Source organism: Symphalangus syndactylus, chromosome 18 (genome assembly GCF_028878055.3).
Source record: "Symphalangus syndactylus isolate Jambi chromosome 18, NHGRI_mSymSyn1-v2.1_pri, whole genome shotgun sequence".
Taxonomy (NCBI): domain Eukaryota; kingdom Metazoa; phylum Chordata; class Mammalia; order Primates; family Hylobatidae; genus Symphalangus; species Symphalangus syndactylus.
Window position 1 is genome coordinate 63,122,385 of NC_072440.2, and position 23,156 is coordinate 63,145,540.

Below are 23,156 nucleotides of genomic sequence, written 5' to 3' on the forward strand. Positions count from 1 at the left end.
CCGCCTGAAAACTCTCCTGAAGTCACCTAACAAAGTGGATGGCAGTGAGTGGCTCTGGGTGGGATCTTTCTGTCCTCTGGCTACCCTCTATCCATCAAGAAGGCTGGGGAAGGTGGGGCTGAGAGAAAGGTCTAGGCCTAGAAGACCTCGGACTCCGCCCAACTCCCAACTCCTCCTCCCCCTCTTCCGTGGTAGGCTCACCTCAAAGCACCCCACGTGGTGGCCCTAGGTAGAACAGATTCGGGCGGGCAAAGCGCCTTAGATCCCGAGTCCGCAGGCCAGGGCGGAGTGCCAACTTCTCCTCATCCCTTCATACGCCATAGAATGGAAAGACACTGGGGCTTCTCTGTTGGTAGCGTAGGAGGGAAAGGCTGGACAAAAGGGCTCCCGAACAGCAGGTTCGGAGGAGAGCAACCCGGCCCTGACCCCCGCCCCCAACACCGTTCCCAATCTCGCCCCCCAATGTCCCGGCTCTGCACCAATTCCTCCCGCAAGCCAAGGAACCCCGAGGCACTCCTAGTCTCTAAACCGTTTATTTCTCCCCACCAGAAGGTTGGGGTGGGCGAGCCTAGAACACAGCGTGGGGCGGGTTCCCGGGTGCAGCCAGCGCAGACAGCGTGGGTCCCTGCGGCTCTTAGGCGAAGGTGGAGTTGTTCCAGCCCACATTGGCCGCGTTCATGTCGTAATAGTTGATGTAGACCCTGCGCGGGGAGGAGGCCGGACTCAGCGGGCGGCTCAGTCCCGGGCCTGGCCGCGCGCCGCCGCCCCTCCCCCGCCCCTCCGCGCCTCCGCGTACCTGTCCGGGCTGATGCGCAGGCGCTCGGCCAGCAGGCCGCACAGCAGCTTGCTGTAGGAGCGGTTCTGCGCGCTGCCGATCTTGCCGATACTGTGCAGGCTGCAGAGCGCGCACGGCTCGCTGGAGCCGCCGAAGGCCATGAGCTGGTCCGGGACCACGTGCACCGCGATGTACTGCGAGGAAGGGGCGCGGTCAGCCCGCCCCAGAGACCTCGTCGGGCCCCGAGCGTCCACTTCGGGCCCGAGCCACCGTCCTCCCCCAGCCCCGCCCCCCAGCTCCGTTCAGGAGTCGCCTCCCCAGCTCCCAGCGCGGGATCCCTTCGTCCGGCGGGCACCCCCCTCTTCCTGTCCCTTCCCGCAAACCTGGGGGGGCTTGCCGGTGGCCTGCGCCAGCTGCTGGGTGAGCTCGGAGAGGAACCCGTCCGGTACGGAGGCGCGGGGCACGTTGGTGTTTACGATGAACATCGGCATGATGGCAGAAGGACCGGAGACCCGCGCAGAGGCACAAACGCACGCGCCGCGGCCGCCGCTGAGCTACGTGCCTGACTTCTCGGACACCACTGCGGCCCCGCCTTTTGTGACGCCACCGCCGGCGCCAGGCCCCGCCCCCGCGAGGCTGCGGCTCCGCCCCGAGTGGTGACGTCACCGCCTGCCTCGGCTCGGCCCCGCAGGGCAGGACCCTGGGCGACTCCGCCCGTTCCTCCAGCAACGCCGCTAAGCCCCGCCCACCGCTCCAAGCTGTTCTCCACGTGGCGGCTAGAAATCGGCCTGTCCCGGCCTCGCCTCGGGTCTTTCTTAGTCCTTTCACTAAGTCACCGATGTTAGGCGCCAGGAGGCGCTGTGCCGGGGGTGGGGGTGGGGATGCGGCGGTGAACCCGGAAGATGGCCCCTTACCCTTCCAGAGATGAAGCCCAGTTCATTCCACTGCACGCGCTGAGCCCCTGTACCTCCTGAGTCTTTGGGCCACACGTCCCCAAGGGCTCCAGTCCCGCATGCGTGAGCTTGTGTGTTTGAGATGGGGAGGGGTAGTCATTGCGGCAGGTGAGAGGGGAGCTGCCCCTGCGAATCACCATACAGGGAACTTCCCTGAACCCCTGCTCTTTAAAGAGGATAGGATGCCGGGCACCAAAGGGAAGGAGGTGAGGTCCAGAGCAGGTTCAGTGGTTCAAACGTGCTCAGCTCCACTTCTCTGGGCCTCTGGGCAGCCTCAGCTCCTCAGGGAAGCCACACCCTAGTCAGGTCCACTGTGTATGGCCTCTCATAGAGCCCTTGGTGAATTTCTTAAATGCCTTTTCCACTAATGGTAAACTCGGGGACCATCTAGCAGGTGCCAAACATACAAGAGACATTGACTAATACTGCTGAATGAATGAATGAATGAATGGGTGAAAGAAGATAAGCCATGACATAGCAGGAAGAGGACAAGGCAGCAACTAAATCACAGGCCAGGTCCTCAGAGATTTCCAGGGAAGTCCTGTCCTTGGTCTCTGATAGGTGCAATCTATATGCCAGTCTCGGTGAAGGCCATGTGATATAGTAAGGACACCCATGCCTGTGGGACCCTCGTGGCACCAGCCAGCCTCCAGCTGGGAGGCCCCATGGCCCATTTATACAAATAGCCTATGGGTGTTGGTTCCTGCAGCTGGGCCCCAGACTCTTTCCCTCCTGCTGTCACATCTTCTCTTACCTGTGCCCAGGGCTCCCTAACTGATGGCACTCCATGCCATGTCTCCAGCCAGGGGCACTCCCCTAAGCCCCAGGCGCTGACAGCAGCCGACTGAGTGTCCACTGCTCTGTAAAGTCCAAATGTATGACTTGTCCTCCTATACCTGATCACCTGCCAGTGAAATATGCCTCCTTTCACTATCCCTTTATTCCCACTTCTCTCCATTCCCTGAACTACCGCCTAGTCTACACTAGCTGCATCCCCTTTGGCCTGGACCACTGTGACTTCCCTATGGTGGACTGCTGCTCCTCAAGGGAGGAGTCTGTTTCCAGCCCCATGCAGCAGATTTAGCCCCTGACTCCCTGTGCCCTATGAAAGCTGAGCGGAATTACATAAGTCACTCCAGGCAGAAGACTGAAGAGCCAGGGCCTGGTTGACCTGTGCCCTGTGAACCTGAATGACAAGGTGCAGCCTCGCCAGCAAGCACATGAGCTGCCCCTGGAGGTGAGCTCCTGCCAATCTCAGGTTGTTACCATAACAAAGGGTTGCCTTACCTGGCCAGTGACAGAGCAGGAGCACTGCCATCTTGAACAAACACCACCATTCTAAGTTCCCCCTTAATTAAAAGCCGCTTAAATCCAGCCCGAAAACATCAGCCTAATGGCTAATGTCAGCATAACCACAAATATTCCAACCCTAAGATAAACGCTTCTCTGACCAGAAACATGCCAACCCCGAGACAGCCTCCCCTCCGACCAGAGACATTCCAACCCCGCAATAAACTTTCCCTCACACAGAAACATTCGGAACCTATGATAAGACCCCTTCCAAAACCCTTAAATATCCTTAGTTTGTAAGAGAGTGTGGCTCTGACCTAACTCGGCCAGAAGCCCCTCTCAAGTTTGTTTTCTAAAACAAACCTGTCCTTGTTGACTGCCCAGCCACCCTTGGTGTTTCTTTCCTCTTTAATTCTTATAGCCAGGACAGCCTCTGAGCCACTTGTCATCTCCTTGTACTTTCCCCAGCTGTTTCCAGTAGCAGTCAGCCTCATCCTTCTAGAAGGGTACCCAAAGAAGTGATATGATTTGCCTCTTACTAGCATGGACATTTGGCTCAGTTTCCCCATCTGTAATTTGGGGATGACAATAGTGTTCACCTGACATAGAGGTGTTATGAGCACCAAGCGGCCTAAATGCCAATGACAGTCTCCTCTGATACTAGGGGTAGTACTGTCACAAGGCCCTGGGGTGACCCGGTCCCTGTGAGCCTCCACAAACCCTCCCTGGTTCTCTGAGTCATGGTGCATTGTGTAGGGACCAGCCCCACAGGGTCGGTGGGTCTCTCCCTGTGTGCAGTGACGAGAGAGTGTAGAATTAAAGACACAAGACAAAGAGATAAAAGAAAAGGCAGCTGGGCCCGGGGGACCACTACCACCAATGTGCGGAGACCGATAGTGGCCCCGAATGTCTGGCTGTGCTGTTATTTATTGGATACAAAGCAAAAGGGGCAGGGTAAAGAATGTGAGTCATCTCCAATGATAGGTAAGGTCACGTGGGTCACGTGTCCACTGGACAGGGGGCTCTTCCCTGCCTGGCAGCCGAGGCAGAGAGAAGACAAAGAGAAAGACAGCTTATGCCATTATTTCTACATATCAGAGACTATTAGTACTTTCACTAATTTGCTACCGCTATCTAGAAGGCAGAGCCAGGTGTACAGGATGGAACATGAAGGCGGACTAGGAGCGTGACCACTGAAGCACAGCATCATAGGGAGATGGTTAGGCCTCTGGATAACTGCGGGAAAGCCTGACTGGTGTCAGGCCCTCCACAAGAGGTGGAGGAGCAGAGTCTTCTCTAAACTCTCCCGGGGAAAAGGAGACTCCCTTTCCCGGTCTGCTAAGTAGCGGGTGTTGTTCCTTGACACCTTTTGCTACCGCTAGACCAGGGTCCGGTTAGCAACAGGCGTCTCCCCAGACGCTGGCGTTACTGCTGGACTAAGGAGCCCTCTGGTGGCCGTGTCCGGGCATAACAGAAAGCTCGCACTCTTGTCTTCTGGTCACTCCTCACTGTGTCCCCTCAGCTCCTATCTCTGTATGGCCTGGTTTTTCCTAGGTTATGATTATAGAACGGGGATTATTATAATATTGGGATAAAGAGTAATTACTACCAACTAATGATTAATGATATTCATATATAACATATCTAAGATCTATATCTGGTATAACTATTCTTGTTTTATATTTTATTATACTGGAACAGCTCATGTCCTCGGTCTCTTGCCTCGGCACCTGGGTGGCTTGCCGCCCACAGCACTGTCCTTCAGTACCATGGCTCCTAGCTCCAGGGTTGGGGATTGGTCCTGAAATCCAGTTTGCCCACATTTTCCCTCATCTGACTCCCAACTCATCCTCCAGTTCTTGGCTCAGCCTTAGTTCCTTAGGAAAGCCCCGGAGCACATGGCTTGGTCGTTTCCCACATATGCCCAGTACCTGTCCTGTCCTTCGAGGCTATCTCCATATTTCTGAGTTAAGACTGCAGGCGGTAAACTCCGAGTTTACTTAACTCTGAGTTAAGACTCTAGTAAACTCTAGTTTACCGCAGGACGGTAAACTCCGTCCCAGCGGGGACATTCTCTTTTTGGGCATTGCTGTATGCCTACCTCCTGACCCCTTACCTCCGTGGTAGGCAGATGACGCCCTGCCCACTAAAGAATAGCAGGGGGAGGACAAGCGCTAATCCCTGGAACCTATGAGTATGCTATGTTACCTGGCAAAAAGCACTTCACAGATGCAATTAGGATTATGGACCTAATAGATTCGCATGGAGCATCTGGGTACACCCAATCTAATCACATGAGCTCTTAAAAGCAGATCATTTTCTCTAGCTAGAGTGCCAGATTCTAAGCAAGAGAAACACTCGATGTCCATTACTGGCTTTGAAGATGAAGGGGACCAGAGACTTCATGGTACAACCACAAGGAACTGAATTCTGCTCACAACCAGATTGAACTTGGAAGTGGATTTTTCCCTTGTCCCTTCAGATACCTTGACTTTGGCCATGTGAGTCCTTACACAGAAGACATAGTCACGTCACGCTGGACTACTGACCCACAGAAACTGTGAGATAATAAATGTGTGTTGTTTGAAGCTGCTAAAAATGTGTTGATTGATTATAAGAGCAATACAAATAATACATCTGGGACCCATAGGGACACAATAATTATCTGCTAACCATGGACAAATGCACTAGGAGGCATTGGCGGGCATGGTTGCTGACTCCCTCTTCCTCCTCATGGCAGCATCCCAGATCTGCTCGTTAGAAGGCTCACTGCCCCAGAGCCCCTGCCACCCAGGTGTGGCCACCTCATCTCCCACCCCATCCCAGCACGTCCGGCTGGAGGCACAACTCACCTCTCAGCTTCCTCACCCCTAGGCCTCTGAGGAAGCATTTTCATGGTCTGATTCCAAAGACAGCGGTGTGTGTGTGTCCATGTGTGTGCACGTGCACGTGTGTGTGTGTCCACATGAGTGCTCACATGCACTATGAGCCTATGAAGCTAGAGTAGCTGAGAAGTCACCATCTAGCCCTGGAGTGTGCACCCAGACAGGAGCCTGGGCTCCCCGGGCAGAGTCGTCTCTCTCTAGGTGTTTGATTCTCTCTAATCTTCAATGATTCCCTGCTACCTGCAGAATGAACCAGAGAATGGGGGCAGAACACGACCCCTGAAGAGCACTGGCTCAAGCTCAGCTCCACTGCTAATCCACAGGATCACTCTGGACCCCTCGGGTGGCCTCTAAAGGCCTCCTCAATAAAATGGAGATCAAGGAGATCAGGAAGCACACAGACTCTAGACTACACTTCCCATGAGCACTCTGATTGATCAGCACCAGTGTGCCACGGACCTCAGGTACCAGGCGAGGCCCCAGACGCAGTGTGTGCAGTGAACAAGGTCTGGGGTCCATGGTCACCAGGTCTACTCCTGGCCATTCCAGTTAGCTGTGTGACCCTAGACAAGCCACCGGCTTTTACTCAGTCTCTCATATGTACAACAGGGGTAACAAAAGTACTAATTTCATGGGGTCTTTTCCAGGATTAAAGGAGCTAACACTTGGAAGATACTCAGAATGGTCCTGATACGTAGAAAGCCCTCCATAGATGTTATCCCTGAACATTGTTGTTATTGGGAGACTGTTTTGCAAGGTAAGGACCACTGCCATCCTCACAACCCTGGGCACAGCCCGAGGACAAGGACTGAGGCGGAAGCCTTTGGATGTAGTGGACCCTAGGTGGATGTGTAAACTGAAGGGAAAAATGATTTGGCTGAGGCACAGAATGATCTGGGTCCCAACAAGACAGAACCAGAGACTCAGAGGGTCCAAGACAGGAGAGGATGAGAACAAATACAAGAGAATGGACAACGGCCCTTTGGAGGCTGTGCAAGCCCAGATCCTTGTGAGCGCCACCTGGATCCCGGCAGCCAGGCAGCCAATTTGAGCCTGCCAGATGGGCGGGGCCCTGTCTCCTGGCCCTGGGAAGCTGGGACATGTAGGTCCTGGTAATTAGCAAATGAGGGAGGGATTTGGGCTAGGAGAGGGGCCTGACCACATGCTCTGGGAGGTGGGGAGAGGCCACACTGGGTCTGGGGTCTGGGGAGGTGGGCTGGAGCTGGGGAGCATGGCTGTGGCTCCTCTCCAGCTACATGGGCCAGACATCGATGCTCACACCTGGAGCGCAGTCTCAGCAGAGGCAGGTCAGCTCCCACCCTGGACCACCCCCTAGAAACCCAGTCTGGCTCTCTCACCCCTCTCTGCACTGCCCTTCCTTGTCTTCAAGGTCCTGTCCTGAGACCCTGTCTCCTCTCCCTAACTGAGGGGCTCCCTGGGTAACAAGGGACTTGCAACCCCCACCCTGCCCTCCCAGAGTGGCCAGAGCCAATTCCAGCTGGGTGGGTGGTGAGTGAGAGGGCAGGGCTCAGGCTGGGGACCAGGGCACCAAGTGTGTCCGAGGCAGGCCAGGACCTGGGTGTCACATAATGCCTGCTCTGCTTGTGGCATGTACGCCAGGATCTCAGGGGTGCCTGTCAACGGATTCTTACTCATGACTGTACGTTGGAGATCTGCAGCCAGGGCGGCCAGGGAAGTCATTTGGAGCACAAAGGTAAACTGGGGAGCAGGTCAACAGAGGCAGGATCAGGGTGGAGGGACACAGAGGGGCAAAGTGACCACACACAGGGCTCCTGGGAGGGCTGCCCCTGCCTCCTGAAGAGTCCACAGTGACTGGATACGGGGGCTTCAATCCCATCCTGCAATGCTGCTGCCTCCCAGTGGCTCCAGCCTTTTTTTTTCTTTTTTTAGTAGAAACAAGGGCTCACTCTGTGGCCCAGGCTGGAGTGCACTGGTGCAATCATAGCTCAGGGTAATCTCCAACTCTTGGGCTCCAGAGATCCTCCCACCTCAGCCTCCCGAGTAGCTGGGACTACAGGCACGTGCCACCAAGGCTCTAGCTTTTAAAAGGCCCCCAGCTGAGCCTATCCGTGGGAAGCCAGCTCAGAGTCACCTTCTCCCTGAGACCTCTACTGACCCCCCAACCCAGAGATTTCTCTCCCCCCAGAGAACGCACGGCCCCACCACTTCTCTTTAACCGTCACTGTTTCCTGACAAAAGCCAAATTCTTTCTTATACAACAGTAGTCCATTGATTTTCTTTATTTAGGCACCAAAGTAAAATAATGAAGAAAAGATGGCTTTTTTTTAAGCAAATGGTGCAGATAGCCGTTTCAAAAAAAAAGAAAGAAAAGAAAAAAGGGCCAGGCGTGGTGACTCATTCCTGTAATCCCAGCACTTTGGCAGACGAATGGCTTGAGTCCATGAGTTCAGAACCAGTCTGAATAACACGGCAAAAGCCTGTCTCTACAAAAAACAAAGAAAAACAATAAAACAAAACAAAACAAAAATTAGCCAGGCTAGCCGGGCGCGGTGGCGGGCGCCTGTAGTCCCAGCTACTCGGGAGGCTGAGGCAGGAGAATGGCGTGAACCCGGGAGGCGGAGGTTGCAGTGAGCCGAGATAGCACCACTGCAGTCCGGCTTGGACGAAAGAGCGAGACTCCGCCTCAAAAAAAAAAAAAAAAAATTAGCCAGGCATGGTGGCACGCACCTGTAGTCCCAGCTACTCAGGAGGCTGAGGTGGGAGGATTGCTTGAGTCTGGAAGGTAGAGGTTGCAGTGAGCTGAGATCACGTCACTTGCACTCCAGTATGGGCAAAACACAGTGAGACCCTGTCCCCCCACACAAAAAAAAGGAACCTCAACCCCTCACACCATACCCAAAAATTAACTTGAAATTCATCATCAGCAACATAAGTGTAAAAGCTAAAACTATCCAACGTTTGGAAGAAAATCTTTGCAACATTGCCATAGGCAAAGATATCTTATGGCACAAAAAACATGAATCACAAAAACCAAAAACTGATAAATCAGACTTTACCAAAATAAAAATTTCTGCTCAGTCGGGCCAGGTGGCTCACGCCTGTAATCCCAGCAATTTGCGAGGCCGAGGTGAGCGGATCACGAGGTCAGGAGATCAAGACCATCCTGGCCAACATGGTGATACCCCGTCTCTACTAAAAATACAAAAAAATCAGCAGAGCGTGGCAGCACATGCCTGTAGTCCCAGCTACTCAGGAGGCTGAGGCAGGAGAATTGCCTAAACCCAGGAGGCGGGGCTGCAGTGAGCCGAGATTGCGCCACTGCCCTCCAGCCTTGGTGACAGAGCGAGATTCCATCTCAAAAAAAAAAAAAAAATTCTGCTCTTAGGTAGCATTAAGAAAATAAAAAAGGCAAGCTACAGACTGCAGGAAAATATTTACAATACTATATATTTAACAAAGTACTAGCTTCCAGAATGTATAAAAAATGCCCTCATTTCAAAAATAATGACAACCAACCTGATAGAAATAGCAGATAAGGGCTGGGTGTGGTGGCTCACGCCTGTAATCCCAGCACTTTGGGAAGCCAAGGTGGGTGGATCACTTGATGTCAGGAGTTTGAAACCTGCCTGGCCAACATGGCAAAATCCCATCTCTACCAAAAATACAAAAATTAGCAGGGCATGGTGGCTTACACCTGTGGTCCCACCTACTTGCGGGGCTGAGGTGGGAGGATCGCTTGAGTCCAGGAGGCAGAGGTTGCAATGAGCTGAGATCATTCCACTGCCCTCCAGCCTGGGTGACAGAGAGAGAACCCTGTCTCAAAAAAAAAAAAAAAAAGTAGACAAAATATTTGAACAAATTATTCATAAAAGAAAACCCACAAGTGGCCATACCGAGCACATGAAAAGATGTCAAACATTATTAGTCATCAGGGAAATACCACAATTAAACGACAAGATACCACTACACACTCACTAGAATGGCTAAATTGAAAAGACCAACAATACCAAGTGCTGATGAGGATTTGGAGTATCCAGAACTCATACATTATTAATGAGAATGTGAAATAGTATAATCAACCACTTTGGAAAACAATTTTTATACAGTTAAATATACATTTATTATTAAGCCCAGCAATTCACTTACCCAAAAAGCTAGACTGACTGTTTATGTCCTCCCCAGGTTCACACCTTGAAACCTAATCCCTTGCATGATGGTACTTGGAGGTAGGGCCTTGGGGCCTCTTGGGAGGTGATTAGGTCATGAGGGCAGAGCCTGCATGAATGAGATTGGTGCCCTTATGAAAGAGACCCTAGAGAGCTCCCTTGCCCCTTCTGCCATGTCTAGGAGGACACAGCAAGAAGACCGCCATCTATGAATCAAGACACGGGCCCTCAGCAGACACTGAATCCACTGGCACCTTGATCTTGGACTTCCCAGCCTCCAGAACCATGAAAAATAAATTTCTGTTGTTTATAAGCCACCCAGGCTATGGTTCTTAGTTATAGCAGCCCGATGGACTAAGACACAAAAGAAATAAAAACATATGTTTAGACAATGATTTTTGTAGGAACGTTCACAGCAGTTTTATTCATGATGGCCAAGAATTAGAAACAGCCAAAATGTTCACCAACAGGAAGATGGATAAATAAATCATGGTCTAGCCACAGAGGGGAATACTACTCAGCAATACAAAGGAGTCTCTCCTAATACGTGCAGCAGCATACATGATTCCCAAAAACTTTATCTGGAGCCAAGCCAGACACAAATGTGTACATACAGTATGGAATGACTTCAGATTCTGAAAAAAGGCAAATTTCACTAATTGAGGCAGAAAGCAGGTCAGTGGTTCCCCGGGTCTGGAGCTGGGGTGGTTATTGATAGCACACGGGCATGTGGGTGCCTTGGGGCAGGGTAAATGTTCCATCTTGATTGCAGTGGTGTTTCACAAGTGTATACACTCGCCAAAACTATACTTAAAACTCAAAACTCGCCAAATATATACTTAAAATGGCTGCAGTTGATTATGTATAAATTATACCTCAATAAAGTTGATTAAAAACATCAATTCCTCAGAAAATTCTTTTCTCACCACTCCCCTCTCAGACTAGGGCGGGCTTCCTGGTATGCATACCCATACCCACTACAACCTGTATTTATTTTTTTTTGAAACATCGTCTCTTTCTGTTGTCCAGGCTGGAGTGCAATGGCTCAATTAGGACTCACTGCAGCCTCGACCTCCCAGGCTCAAGTGATCCTCCCATTTCAGCCTCCTGAGTAGCTGGGACCACAGGCATATACCACCACACCCAGCTAATTTTTTTTTTTTTTTGGTAGAAACAGGATCTTACTATGTGGCCCAGGCTGGTCTCAAACTCCTGGTCTCAAAGCAATCCTCCCATCTTGGCCTCCCAAAGTGCTGGGATTACAGGCATCAGCTACCTCACCTGGCCAACCTGTATTTTTCTTTCACTGCATTTCCTGAGTCTGTAATTATTATGTTTTAAAGAGATGAAATCTCCCTCTGTCACCCAGTCTGGCATGGTGTGATCGTAGCTTACTGCTACCTTGAACTCTTGGACTCCAGTGATCCTGCTGCCTCAGCCTCCTGAGTAGCTAGAGCTGTTAGCACATACCACCATGCCCAGCTAATTTTTTAAATGTTTTGTAGAGATAGGGGGTCTCACTATGTTACCTAGGCTGGTTTCAAACTCTGGCCTCAATTGATCCTCCCACCTTGGCCTCCCAAAGTGCTGGGATTACAGTCATGAGCTGCCACAACCAGCCTGTAATTATGTTGTTACTGATTTTCTGTCAGTTAATTACCTTCAGCCTGGAACACCACTCTCACCATTGATTGCTAGGCACCTGGAGCTATGTCTGCACACAAAGGGTGCTCAGTAAACACTCCTTAAACAAAGGAATGCGGGAGGGAGTGAGGACCAGGGCCCTGGCAGGAAGCAGAGGACAGGACAGTAGCTGGCTTTGGCTCTGGCCACCCCTTTGGGACTAGAGTTCTGTCGACTGGATAACCTCCAGGCTCCTCCATGTGGGGCCCTGGGCCCGCCTGGGGAAGTTGAGTCTGTGTAATTCCCTGGAGATCTCTTGGAAGGTCTTGCCTTTGGTCTCAGGAAGGAACAGGCCAGTGTAGATGGCCCCACAGACACAGACACCAAGGAAAGGGACATAGAGGAAGTGGGACAAGGCCTCCTGCGGATTAAAAGAGACCCCAAGACCTGGTGTGGCTCCATCAACCCCTAAACGGAAGGCCCATGACAGGTCGTGAGGAGGGATTTGCCCCCCTCTGCTCCCCTAAGACCCCTCCCTTTCAGTCTCAGTCTCCCTGGATGGAAGCCTCCCGCTGGGGTTCTCAGGATGACAGGGACACAGCCTAAGGCAGGGCCCCCAGCAGGAGGGGCGGGCCTACCATGATGAACGGAAATCCCAGGCCGACCAGGAAGAGCATGAGCCACATGAGCGCCCCGCAGACCATGCAGGCAGCAGGCCTGGCCGTCTGGTCAAACAGCTCTGTGGCCAGGATCCCCGTCACTCCGGCTGGAAGGAGGGGCAGGGACAGGGGGCTGCTGGCCAGGGCTCCCTGCCTGCCTCTCCCCAACCCCAGCCCAGACATGGGAGTGGGAGCCCAGGCCCAGTCTGTATGGGGGGCCCCTCAGTGCTCTCCTCCTGCCATTCCCTCCCAGAAGCCCCAGCACGAGGTGGTCTCTGAGGGCCTGCAGGGAACATTGCATTCACACCCACCCACTGTGCACCCAGGCACCCATCACTCCTTCTATGTGATGACGGATGCCCAGAGCCCCTTGGGCCCACTCACCAGGGCCAATGCCAAAGCTGAGGATGAAGGCAAAGATGCAGGCCATGGCCAGGTAGAGTGTCCAGGGGAAGGAGCTCTGCCGTGGACGGGGTGGGGGTGAGGTGGAAGTCAGCCCGGCCTGGACCCCCCAGCCCTCATCCACCCCAGCTACCTGCAGGCACAGGGCCACAGTGAAGATGCTCCCCCAGCAGGTCATCAGGCTGTACCCGCCGATGAGCAGCACGCGCCGACCCACCCTCTCGATTACCACACACTGCAAAGGCAGAAAGCGCAGACCCACACATCCAGCCATGGTCCCCGAGGTCTGGGGCAGGCAATGAAAAGGGGTCTCCTGAGAAAGCTGGTGGTGGAGGTGAGGGTAGTTTATTGCTTCATTGTGACTTTATTAATTTCCTAAAGGAACTTGGTCAATCAATCACCCAACTTCAGCCAGTTTCTGCCTCTCAAAATGGTGCTGGAAGTGACCCGCAAACCATAGATGCTCAATAGGTGCTCTCTAACTCGCTGCATTGATTGATTGATTGAGACAGGGTCTTACTGGTCTCACTGAGCTGAGACAGGGTCTCATTGGTCCAACCCAGGCTGGAGTGCAGTGGCACAATCTCGGTTTACTGCAGTCTCAACCTCCTAGGCTCAAGTGATCCTCCCACCTCAGCCTCTCCAGTAGCTAACACTACAGGCGAAGACCACCACGCCTGGCTAATTTTTGTATTTTTTGTAGAGATGGGGTTTCACCATGTTGCCCAGGCTGGTCTCGAACTCCTGATCCCACCTCAGCCCTATTGCCTGGGCTGGAGTGCAATGGCACCATCTCGGCTCACTGCAACCTCCACCTACTGGGTTCATGTGATTCTCCTGCCTCAGCCTCCCAAGTACCTGGGATTACAGGTGTCCGCCACCACGCCCAGATAATTTTTTGTATTTTTTAGTAGAGACTGGGTTTCACTATGTTGGCCAGGCTGGTCTCGAACTCCTGACCTCGTGATCCACCCGCCTCGGCCTCCCAAAGTGCTGGGATTACAGGCATGAGCCACCGCACCTGGCCCCTCACTGCATTTCAACACCATAGGCTGGAGTGTAAACTGGTTTAATGCAGAGGACCTGGGGGTCCCTCCCCGCAGGGCTGGTGGAGGAAGGGCGCCCTCCAGACTCACACTAACAACCGCCATGAGCAGCTCGCAGCTCCCAGTCCCGATGATCGCGTACTGGATCTTCGCTTCCGGCACTCCTGCTTTCCGGAACACAGAGGAGGCGTAGGCGTACACCTGGGAGAGGGTAGCTTTCAGGCCTGGGCTCCCTTCCACCTCCCATGGCTCCCAGCGGCCTGCAACACCAAGTCCCCGGGGCCCAGGGTGTGGGGCGGGGCAGGGGTCTCACCGAGTCATTCCCACAGAGCTCCATGGCACTGCCCAGCACCACGAGGCTTGTCACCTGTCTCCTCAGGGCCCGATGCTGGAACAGCTCCCATGGGCGCCGGGCACGGCAGCCCTGGCAGGCAGCGCGCTCCTCCTCCAGCTCCTCCAGCTCCCCTGCCAAGTCCCTGGAGCCCCGCAGCCGCCGTAGTGCTGAGCCAGGGAAGAGGGTACTGAGCTCCCCGTCCCCAAGCCCCTCTTTGGTCCCCCTACAGGGACGCCCCCCTCCATCCCACCATTCCTTTCCTTCTTGGCTCACTCTCTATCTCTGAGTCTGTCTGTGTGTGTGTGTGTCTCTCTCTCTGCCTCTGTCTCTCTCAATCTCTCTGTCTCTGTTTGCCTCCCTGGTCAGATGGAGATGATCTTCCTGGCCCTGACATTTCTCAGGGCTGTTGGGGTGTTGCCACCATGGATGAAAAAAGGCTTTAGAAAGAAACTCAGGGTTCTGCGGACATATCAGACAGGACATGACTATTGCAGTACATTATCAAACCCAATTCTTCACCCCTCCCTGCACCCACACTGCCTGCTGTGTGATTTTGCAGTTCCTGCCACTAAAGGGGCAAGTACTGCCTACATCCCTGCTCCTGGCTCCAGGCACGGCCAATAGGATGAGGCTGCAGTGAGGGCGTGCCATGTTCCAGCCTAAGCCTTAAGAGGCCTTGCTCACTTCTACTTGCTCTTCTGCCTTCATGAGAACATTCCAGGCTAGCCAGGAGGATGACAAGAGACATGGACAGCCAAAGGGGCCCAGCTGAGCCACCCTCGCTGGGACTGTTCTAGATCAGCCAATGCCCAGCTGAGCTGCAGTTGCAGGAATGACCAAGATCAGCAGAGCCATCAGCCAGAACCATCCTAGATCAGCCCAGCCCAGAGGACTTAGAGGCTTAGGCTAAATAATTGCTTTTTTTTGTTTGTTTCTTTACCACCAAGATGTTATGACCATCGATTAGTCAGCAATAGAAAGCTGATCAATAAATTGGCAACAGGAGTGGGTGCTACCATAACAAAGACCTGTGAAATATGGTATCAGTTCCAAGACAAGGCAGAGGATGGCGATGAGGTTGGAGAAATGAAAAGCTATGTTATATAGTGCAGTAACACGGAAGAAAGAAAATGGGCTCAGTGAACTTATGGACTTGAGCAAAGAAAACTCCAAATATTGAAAGCATGAACTGGTTGCTGTTAGATGAATATTCTAAGTTTGCTGTAAGACATAAAGAATTAGCTCAGAAAATAACTGGCCAGTTTGCAAGCAGAATTCAGAGGCAACAAAATTTAATTACACGTAGCATATTTCAGAAACACTGGGTTAGTTGAAAACAACAAAAAATGTTTTCTCGCCTCTATCCTCTCCAGCTAGCAAAAGAATCCCAAATTAAGTAACAGCCTGTGAGCAAAGATCAAATCCAGAGCACTGCCAGGAAGCCATGGACTCACAGTAAAGATCAAGTCAAGGGTGTGCCTCATAGGCCCTCACAGCTAGAAAAGGAGGCATTTAGGAGGCTTGAGGGCGTTGGTTCACGGTAGCCTGACATACCCTAAATACCAGCAATTAGGCCTTGAGAGAGAAGCCTGTCTCAAAAATAATTGTGAGCGTGGTTTGTTGGCACATGAGAAAACCTCAAATACACAGAAAACTCACATCATTTTTGAGAAAGTTGTATTGGCAAAAGCTCTGCCAGTTTGGACAAAAAAAAGACCAGGACAATTTGAAATATAAAGACTTCTGTGCCCCAACTTTCTTTTCTTTTCTTTTTTTTTTTTTTTTTTTTTTGAGATGGAGTCTCACTCTGTCACCAGGCCAGAGTGCAGCGTGCAGTGGCACCATCTTGGCTCACTGCAACCTCTGACTCTCGGGTTCAAGCAATTCTCCTGCCTCAGCCTCCCTAGTAGCTGGGATTACAGGTACGTGCCACCATACCCAGCTAATTTTTGTATTTTTAGTAGAGATGGGGTTTCACCATGTTGGCCAGGCTGGTCTCCATCTCTTGACCTCATGATCCGCCCGCCTCGGCCTCCCTGGGATTACAGGCGTGAGCTGGCGCCTGGCCTGCCCCAACTCTCTGTAGGCAGGAAGCAGGCTGAGAAATTTGCTCAACCATCAAAAGCAGCGCATTGTGCAACACCCTCTTCAGAAGGAATCAAAGAAGTTGATAGAAAAGGAAAAACATCTCAGAGGGCAGAGGCAAGAAGCATGGAGAGCCACACATAGTGGTGTGTGCCTAGAGTCCCAGCTACTCAGGAGGCTGAGGCAGGAGGATCGCCTGGGCCCAGGAGCTCTGGGTTGTAGTACGCTAGGCAGATCAGGTGTCTGCACTAAGTTCAGCATCCATATAGTGACGTCCCAGGAGCAGGGACCACCAGGCTGCCTAAGGAGGAATGCACTGGCCCAGGTTGGAAATGGGACAGTTCAAAACTCCCGTGCTAGCCGGATACAATGGCTCACGCCTATAATCCAAGCACTTTGGGAGGCCAAAGGGGGTGGATCACTTGAGCTCAGGAGTTTGAGACCTGCCCAGGCAAAAAGGTGAAACTCCATCTTTACAAAAAATACAATAATAAAAAAAAATTAGCCAAGCGTGGTGGCACGGGCCAGTAGTCCCAGCTACTCAGGAGGCTGAGGTGGGAGAATTGATTGGGCCTGGGAGGTGGAGGTTGCAGTGAACTGAGATCACACCACTCCAGCCTGGGTGACAGAGTGAGACCCTGTCCCAAACAAAACAAAACAAAACAAAAAACAAAAAAAAAACAAAAAAGAAGAAAATTTCCATGCTGTTCAACAATGGGGTCATGCCTGTGAACAGCTACAGCACTCCAGCCTGGACAAGTGAGAATCTGTCTCTAAAAATTAAAAAAAAATCAAAAATAATAAAAGAACCATGGCCTGGGGTGCCCTTCCTAGGGGGCAGGGGACAGAGCTGGAACTTGAACAAATACTCCCTACCCCCAAGGCAGGGGACATGGCCATATTTTCCTAGGGGCACTTCAGAATTGTTACAGATTAGTGACTGCTCCGTGCCTGCCTTGCTTCCTCGTTTTTGAAATAAGAGCATTAATTTTGGTTACCTCATCTTACTTTTCACCATTGCATGCTGAGTGTGGGAAGGGAAGAAGACTTATCTTTCTAGATCCTAGGTTTCTGGATCAAGAAAAGGCCCATATAGACTTAATGTGGTCTGAGATCTGGGACTTCAAGCCTGATGCCATGATTGGATGAGACTTTGGGGGATCCTGGGATGGGACTGAACACATTTTGCACAGAGGAGAGACATAAGTAATAACTGTGGCCATGGTGACAGAGAAGAGTACACTAATGGGCCCTGGTCTTCACCCCTCCTTCAATCCACACCCCTTGCGATGGGAGAGGATATGCCATCAATTTTCCCATCCCTTGACTTGGGATTCGGCAGCATGACTGACTCGCTTTGGCCAATGGAATGTTGAGGGGACCAAAGGTTTGGAAAGCGCTTATGCAACTGGATTTGCTTTCTTGTTTCTCTGCCATCACCATACTATTCCTAGGCTAACTCGTTGGTACCAAAAGTGAGAGGACAAAAAGTGCAGCAAAGCTGAATGGCTCCAGTCCAGACCAGCCTAGACCGGCCAACCCGCAGCTGAACCTCACCACTGCCCCCCTCCCCCATCCCACACTGTGAACTAGCCCAGCTGAGATCAGCAGGGCTGTGCAGCCACCCAGGCAAGTACATGAATAAAAGATGCAGTAAATAATTGTTGCTTTAAAGCAGAAATGTTGCGATTGTTCCTTAGGCATTCTTACTATAGCTTAACTGATAAGATGACCATCACCCAGTTGGCATTGGGTAAGTGAGGTCTCGCACAGGTGTTTCACCGTGTGTGTGTGTGTGTGTGTGTGTGCGCGCGCGCGCGTGTGTTTCTCCGCACCACTCTGGAGTACTTGAATAACAGTGGCTAGGTCTGATCCATTCTGCTGCCTGGCAGTTAGGACAGCCACTTGATAGAGTTCTGATGGAAGGCAGGTATGGGCAGATCATGAAATTGAGGCACAAAGAGAGGGATAGCTTTTCCTTGATAAATGAAACCTACAAAATGGGGACCCATATACTCTGGGGAGATGCACCCCTTGGTCAAGGGCAGTCTGGGATCCCAAGGACAGAGACTCACCTGCCAGGCAGGCCTCGGTGTCTCCACAGTCAATGAGGAGGTAGCGCGGGCTTTCAGGGAGCAGAGGCAGGGAGGCGAGCTGGAGCGCCCCAGGCACCAGGCAGCTGGCCAGCAGCAGGGGCCAGGCCTGAGGGCCACCTAGGAGCTCCCTAAGGAGAAGGAGAGGCCGGGCCAGACGCCTCTTTGCCAGAGTCCTACCACCCTGCTCTCCTGCCCACCTGCACACCTCCCTGCAGAGGGTCTGCAATTGCCCCGTGCCTCTTCCTATCCAAGTCTGGGTCTGAACATCAAGATCCTTTCCACCCAGGTTGGGACCAAGAGAGGACAGGGCCACTGCCCCACCTCATCCCTAGCAACTCCTCTTCCCAAGGGTCCAGGCTCTGCCTTCTCCTCTTTTTTCTGGAACGACTGGAACACGTTTCTCTTTGAAAGCCCAAATCTTCACCCTCTCCTCTGTCAAGACCTGTTCTTTGCTCCCTGACCTGGAGAGGATGGGAAAAGGTGATTCACATTGCAGTGTGTTGACTGATACCCATTTTGTGAATTGGCAGGAGAGATGTGGATAGAGGATTCGATGCCTTCATGCAAAGCAACGATGCTTTAATCTACGAGTGGGTAGTGGAGACATTTAGGTGAAGAAACGCTTTTACTGGTATCTCCGAAATACTCAATGCGTGTGGGGGAGGGGTGCTTACCTGAGTCCGACCACCTGTCCCATCACGATCCCCAGGGCGGTAAAGATGGCTGAGCTCATGGCCACAGCTCCTCGGAGCTCCTTAGGGGCGCTCTCCCCCAGGTACATGGGCTGGATGTTCATGCTGACGCCTGGACGTGTGCACAGCAGAGGCACATCAGCTACCAGCTGGGACCCTCCTCCACAACATCGGCCTGTCTCCCCTGCCCCACTCAGCACTGTCCAGCCACTCAACTGGATCCTGGCACTGAGGGCTGATCCCTCACCCCCACACTCAGGGGTTCTGCTTCACCTGCTGAAGGGCCGACAGGATCCCAACTCTACTCCTCACAACTTCTGAGAGAGGGCTTTCTCAGATCGGCTCCCATCCTGGTCCCTGGCCACAGTCCCACATGTTCATGGGACCTTCCTAGGTCCCATCACTGGGACCCGAGTGTGAAGGGCTCTGAGGGAGCTGTGTTGGAGCCCCTAAAAGCCCAGGTGGATGTGCTCAAAATTCTGCTCTCTCACATGAAAAGCCCCACAAACCGAGGAGTACCTAACAGGCCATTCTGCTTCTGAGGGAAGATCAGAAAACTCATTCTATATCCCTTTATACTTTGGCTGCCAGGAAGCTCATGGCTTAGAGTGTTACTCAAAACATGGGGCTTCTGTTAGTATAAGTTTGGAGATGCTTATTCCCCCACCCCTACACAACTTTTCCATTGTTCTGTACCTACTTTAAATATCTAGTCATATGAGTCTTTTAAGATAAACTATACTTCATCCTTTTGTGACAAACGTAGGCATAAATAAAAAATAAATAAATAAGGCTGGTGTGGTGGCTCACGCCTGTAATCCCAGCACTTTCAGAGGCCAAAGTGGGTGGATCACGAGGTCAGGAGATCGAGGCCATCCTGGCTAACACGGTGAAACCCCGTCTCTACTAAAAATACAAAAAATTAGCTGGGCATGGTGGCAGGCGCCTGTAGTCCCAGCTACTCGGAAGGCTGAGGCAGGAGAATGGCGTGAACCTGGAAGGCGGAGCTTGCAGTGAGCCGAGATTGCGCCACCGCACTCCAGCCTGGGCGACAGAGAGAGACTCCGTCTCAAAATAAATAAATAAATAAATAAATAAATAAATAAATAAATAAATGGAGGAAATGAAGGAAGAAATGAAAGGAATTAATGAATTTATGAATAAATAGGCATAGAGAGGCAGGACGAGAAGCCCCCACCCCATACCTGCATTGACTCCCACAAGCAGTCTTCCCAGCATGATCATCTCAAAGGAGGCTGCTTTGCGGCTGAATCCAAACAGGATCGCTGCCGACACCACAAAGATGTTATTCACCAGGAGGGACTTCTTCCTTGGGGGAAGTGAAACACACAGAAAGAGAGGCTGTGGTTCAGTCCAGAGGGACCATCCTTGGGGACCACTCTTTGCAACTCTAACAAGCCCTGATCAGATACACACGTGTGTGTGTGCATGTGTGTGTGTGTATCTGTGTTTCAAAGAGTCTAAACTGCATGAATGGAAATGACCATTATACCTAGGCTCGCCTATGGTATGCCTTGAGGTGAATATTCCCACTCCCCTCCCCCGCCCATGCCCCCAAATTATTCTCCTTTCTGCCTACAGCAAAGCTTGAAATAACAGAATTCATATGGTATGGCTTTCCCCCTTCAGATTAAGTATTGTTCTCCCCAAACTCCTTTTTAAAATGAAGGGACTGGCCAGGGCTGGTGGTTTACGCCTGTAATTCCAGCACCTTGGGAGGCTGAGGTGGGAGGACTGCTCGAGCCCAGGAGTTTGATTTTTTTTTTTTTTTTTTTGAGACAAAGTCTTGCTCTGCTATCCACGTTGGAGGGTAGTGGTGCAATCTTGGCTCACTGCGACCTCTATCTCCCAGGTTCAAGCTATTCTCATGCCTCAGCCTCCAGAGTGGCTGGGATTACTGGCGCATACCACCACACCCAGCTAATTTTTGTATTTTTAGTAGAGATGGGGTTTTGCCATGTTGGCCAGGCTGGTCTCAAACTCCTGACCTCAGGTGATCCACCCGCCTTGGCCTCCCAGAGTGCTGGAATTACAGGCGTGAGCCACCGCGCCCAGCCAAGACCCTGAATTTAAATCCTGACTCTATCATTCATTAGGTCATCACCTCAAATACTGGTATCCTTGCTGTCAAATGAGATGAGAGTTCCTACACTTACAGGTCTGTTGTAACACATAATTTTTAAATATATATAAAAATTGGGCTGGGTATGGTGGCTCATGCCTTTAATCCCAACACTTTGGGAGGTTGAAGCGGGCGGATCACCTGATCCCAGGAGACCAGCCAGGGCAACGTGATGAAACCCCATCTCTACAAAAAATACAAAAAAAATTAGGCCGGGGGCAGTGGCTCACGCCTGCAATCCCAGCTACTCGAGGCTGAGGCAGGAGAATCGCTTGAACCCAAGAGGCAGAGGTTGTGGTGAGCCGAGGTTGCACCATTGCACTTCAGCCTGGGGCAACAAGAGTGACACTTCATGTCAAAAAAAAAAAAAAAATTAGCCGGGCATGATGGCGCACGCCTGTAATTTCAACTACTCAGGAGGCTGAGGTGGGAGAATTGCTGGAGCCCAAAAGTACGAGGCTGCAGTGAGCCGTGATCACGCCACTGTACTCCAGCCTCGGTGACAAAGTGAGACCCTGTCTCAACAGCAACAATGAAGGAACTAATATGTAATTTCTGAGATTCAATAAAACTCCAGGGAGGAAGAACAGGGACTTTTAGAGTGAAGCAAGGGACGCATAGAGAGTCAAGTAGTTTCCTTATATTTTCCTCCATGTATTACAGATATACTTCTCACAACTCAGAATGGCTGTATGTCTCAATGCCTCAGTCAATGGGACAGACACCAGTCCAAGGAGGGGACATTGGAAATGTCACCTGCTCCATCATGATGAAGCATTAGCTTTGGCTGCTCATATTGAGCTCAGAAGTGCTGTCATACAGATTACCCAGGAGAGCTCACTGTGATCATATAGCTCACTGTACTGAGAGGGAAACTGAAGACCAGAAGTGGCCAGTGTTCTGCTCAAAGTCACCAGCACATTGGTGATAAAATATGAGCCAAAGCTTAGGTCTCTTGTGTCTACAGAATAAAAAATGACAGTAGATTATAACAAACTTGGTCCAGTGGTAACTCCAATTGTAACTAATAATTATAATTATAATTATAATTATATACATTTTCCTCACTGGAATTAATAAATCCATTAATAATAATTAAGTACTTCAATCTAGTGAGTGCATTTTGCTCCATTTTAATACACAGACATTGCCAAAAACACTTAGCATTCACCTTGCTGAAACAGTCATACACCTCCACCGACCTGCCTTAAGTATATAGCAGCAGCCAGGTGCAGCAGCTCATGCCTGTAATCCCAGCATTTTTGGAGGCTGAGGTGGGGGGATCATGAGGTCAGAAGTTCGAGACCAGCCTGGACAACATGGTGAAACCCCCATCTCTACTAAAAATACAAAAATTAGCCAGGCATGGTGGCAGGCGCCTGTAATCTCAGGTAGTGGGGAGGCTGAGGCAGGAGAATCGCTTGAACCCATCTAATAAATAAATAATAAATAAATTCAAGTTCTTCCACTGTGCTCCCCCCACCATGCTACACACACGTGCGCACACACACACACACACACGTCTGTAATCAGCAGCTTGGGGGGGCCAAGGCAGGTGGATCACCTGAGGTCAGGGGTTCAGGACCAGCCTGACCAACATAGTGAAACCCCGTCTCTACTAAAAATACAAAATTTAGCCAGGCATGGTGGCACGTGCCTGTAATCCCAGCTACTCAGGAGGTTGAGGCAGGAGAATCTCTTGAACCCAGGAGGCGGAGGTTGCAGTGAGCCGAGTCGCACCACTGCACTCTAGCCTGGGTGACAGAGCAAGACTCCGTCTCAAAAAAAAAAAAGGGATATAGCGGCTGTCCAGCTGTAGGCCACAGTCCATTCCACAGGGAGCTGTGCATCCCACAGGACATGCTGCTGTCCCACTATTTTGATGAGTTCATACAGAAAGGACCTGGAGAAGAGGAAGCAGCAAGTGCACTAGAAGTCTCGGTAAGGTACGGTGTGACAAAGAGTAGAAGATTAATAAAGAGATAGGGGGCTGCCACTCCAACGAAGTACCTGAGGTCTAGAGGA

At 51.5% G+C, this 23,156-nt stretch overlaps 2 protein-coding genes and 1 long non-coding RNA gene across 11 annotated transcripts in view; 1 reads left to right on the forward strand and 2 right to left on the reverse strand.

Moving 5' to 3' along the window:
- Positions 1–517: 517 nt before the first annotated feature.
- On the reverse strand, positions 518–1,686 carry MIF (macrophage migration inhibitory factor). The gene is made up of 3 exons (XM_055254340.2): positions 1,159–1,686; positions 797–969; positions 518–701 (listed from the first exon to the last, which is right to left on the reverse strand). The coding sequence occupies exons 1-3, from the start codon at positions 1,264–1,266 to the stop codon at positions 635–637; spliced, it is 348 nt and encodes a 115-aa protein (XP_055110315.1). The 5' UTR covers positions 1,267–1,686; the 3' UTR covers positions 518–634.
- A 238-nt stretch (positions 1,687–1,924) lies between these two features.
- LOC129468585 (uncharacterized) lies at positions 1,925–5,606 on the forward strand. Its single transcript, XR_008652712.2, has 2 exons — positions 1,925–2,965; positions 5,345–5,606. It is a non-coding gene; the product is annotated as an uncharacterized lncRNA (long non-coding RNA).
- Positions 5,607–10,446: 4,840 nt separating this feature from the next.
- Positions 10,447–23,156, reverse strand: part of SLC2A11 (solute carrier family 2 member 11) — a 38,876-nt gene continuing 26,166 nt past the window's right edge. For 2 of the 9 annotated variants that reach the window (XM_055254328.2, XM_055254330.2), the window contains exons 5-13: positions 20,194–20,318; positions 18,971–19,100; positions 18,276–18,424; positions 14,095–14,282; positions 13,872–13,982; positions 12,869–12,970; positions 12,718–12,793; positions 12,313–12,440; positions 10,447–12,095 (exon numbers count right to left, since the gene is read on the reverse strand). In XM_055254328.2, coding sequence (XP_055110303.1) covers positions 11,895–12,095; positions 12,313–12,440; positions 12,718–12,793; positions 12,869–12,970; positions 13,872–13,982; positions 14,095–14,282; positions 18,276–18,424; positions 18,971–19,100; positions 20,194–20,318 — 1,210 coding nt within the window. In that variant the 3' untranslated portion in view covers positions 10,447–11,894. Of the gene's footprint in view, positions 12,096–12,312; positions 12,441–12,717; positions 12,971–13,871; positions 13,983–14,094; positions 14,283–18,275; positions 18,425–18,970; positions 19,101–20,193; positions 20,319–23,156 lie in introns of all 9 variants that reach the window. The other 7 variants (XM_063623441.1, XM_063623435.1, XM_063623438.1 and 4 more) reach the window with 5 other exon arrangements.

What these genes read in the sequence shown, in the direction of transcription:
- MIF (XM_055254340.2), bottom strand. Translation starts at nt 1,266, where the DNA reads ATGCCGATGTTCATCGTAAACACCAACGTGCCCCGCGCCTCCGTACCG. An exon ending in CCACCGGCAAGCCCCCCCAG is followed by an intron (nt 970 to 1,158) that starts GTTTGCGGGAAG and finishes CCTTCCTCGCAG; the next exon opens with TACATCGCGGTGCACGTGGT. An exon ending in CTGCGCATCAGCCCGGACAG is followed by an intron (nt 702 to 796) that starts GTACGCGGAGGC and finishes CTCCCCGCGCAG; the next exon opens with GGTCTACATCAACTATTACG.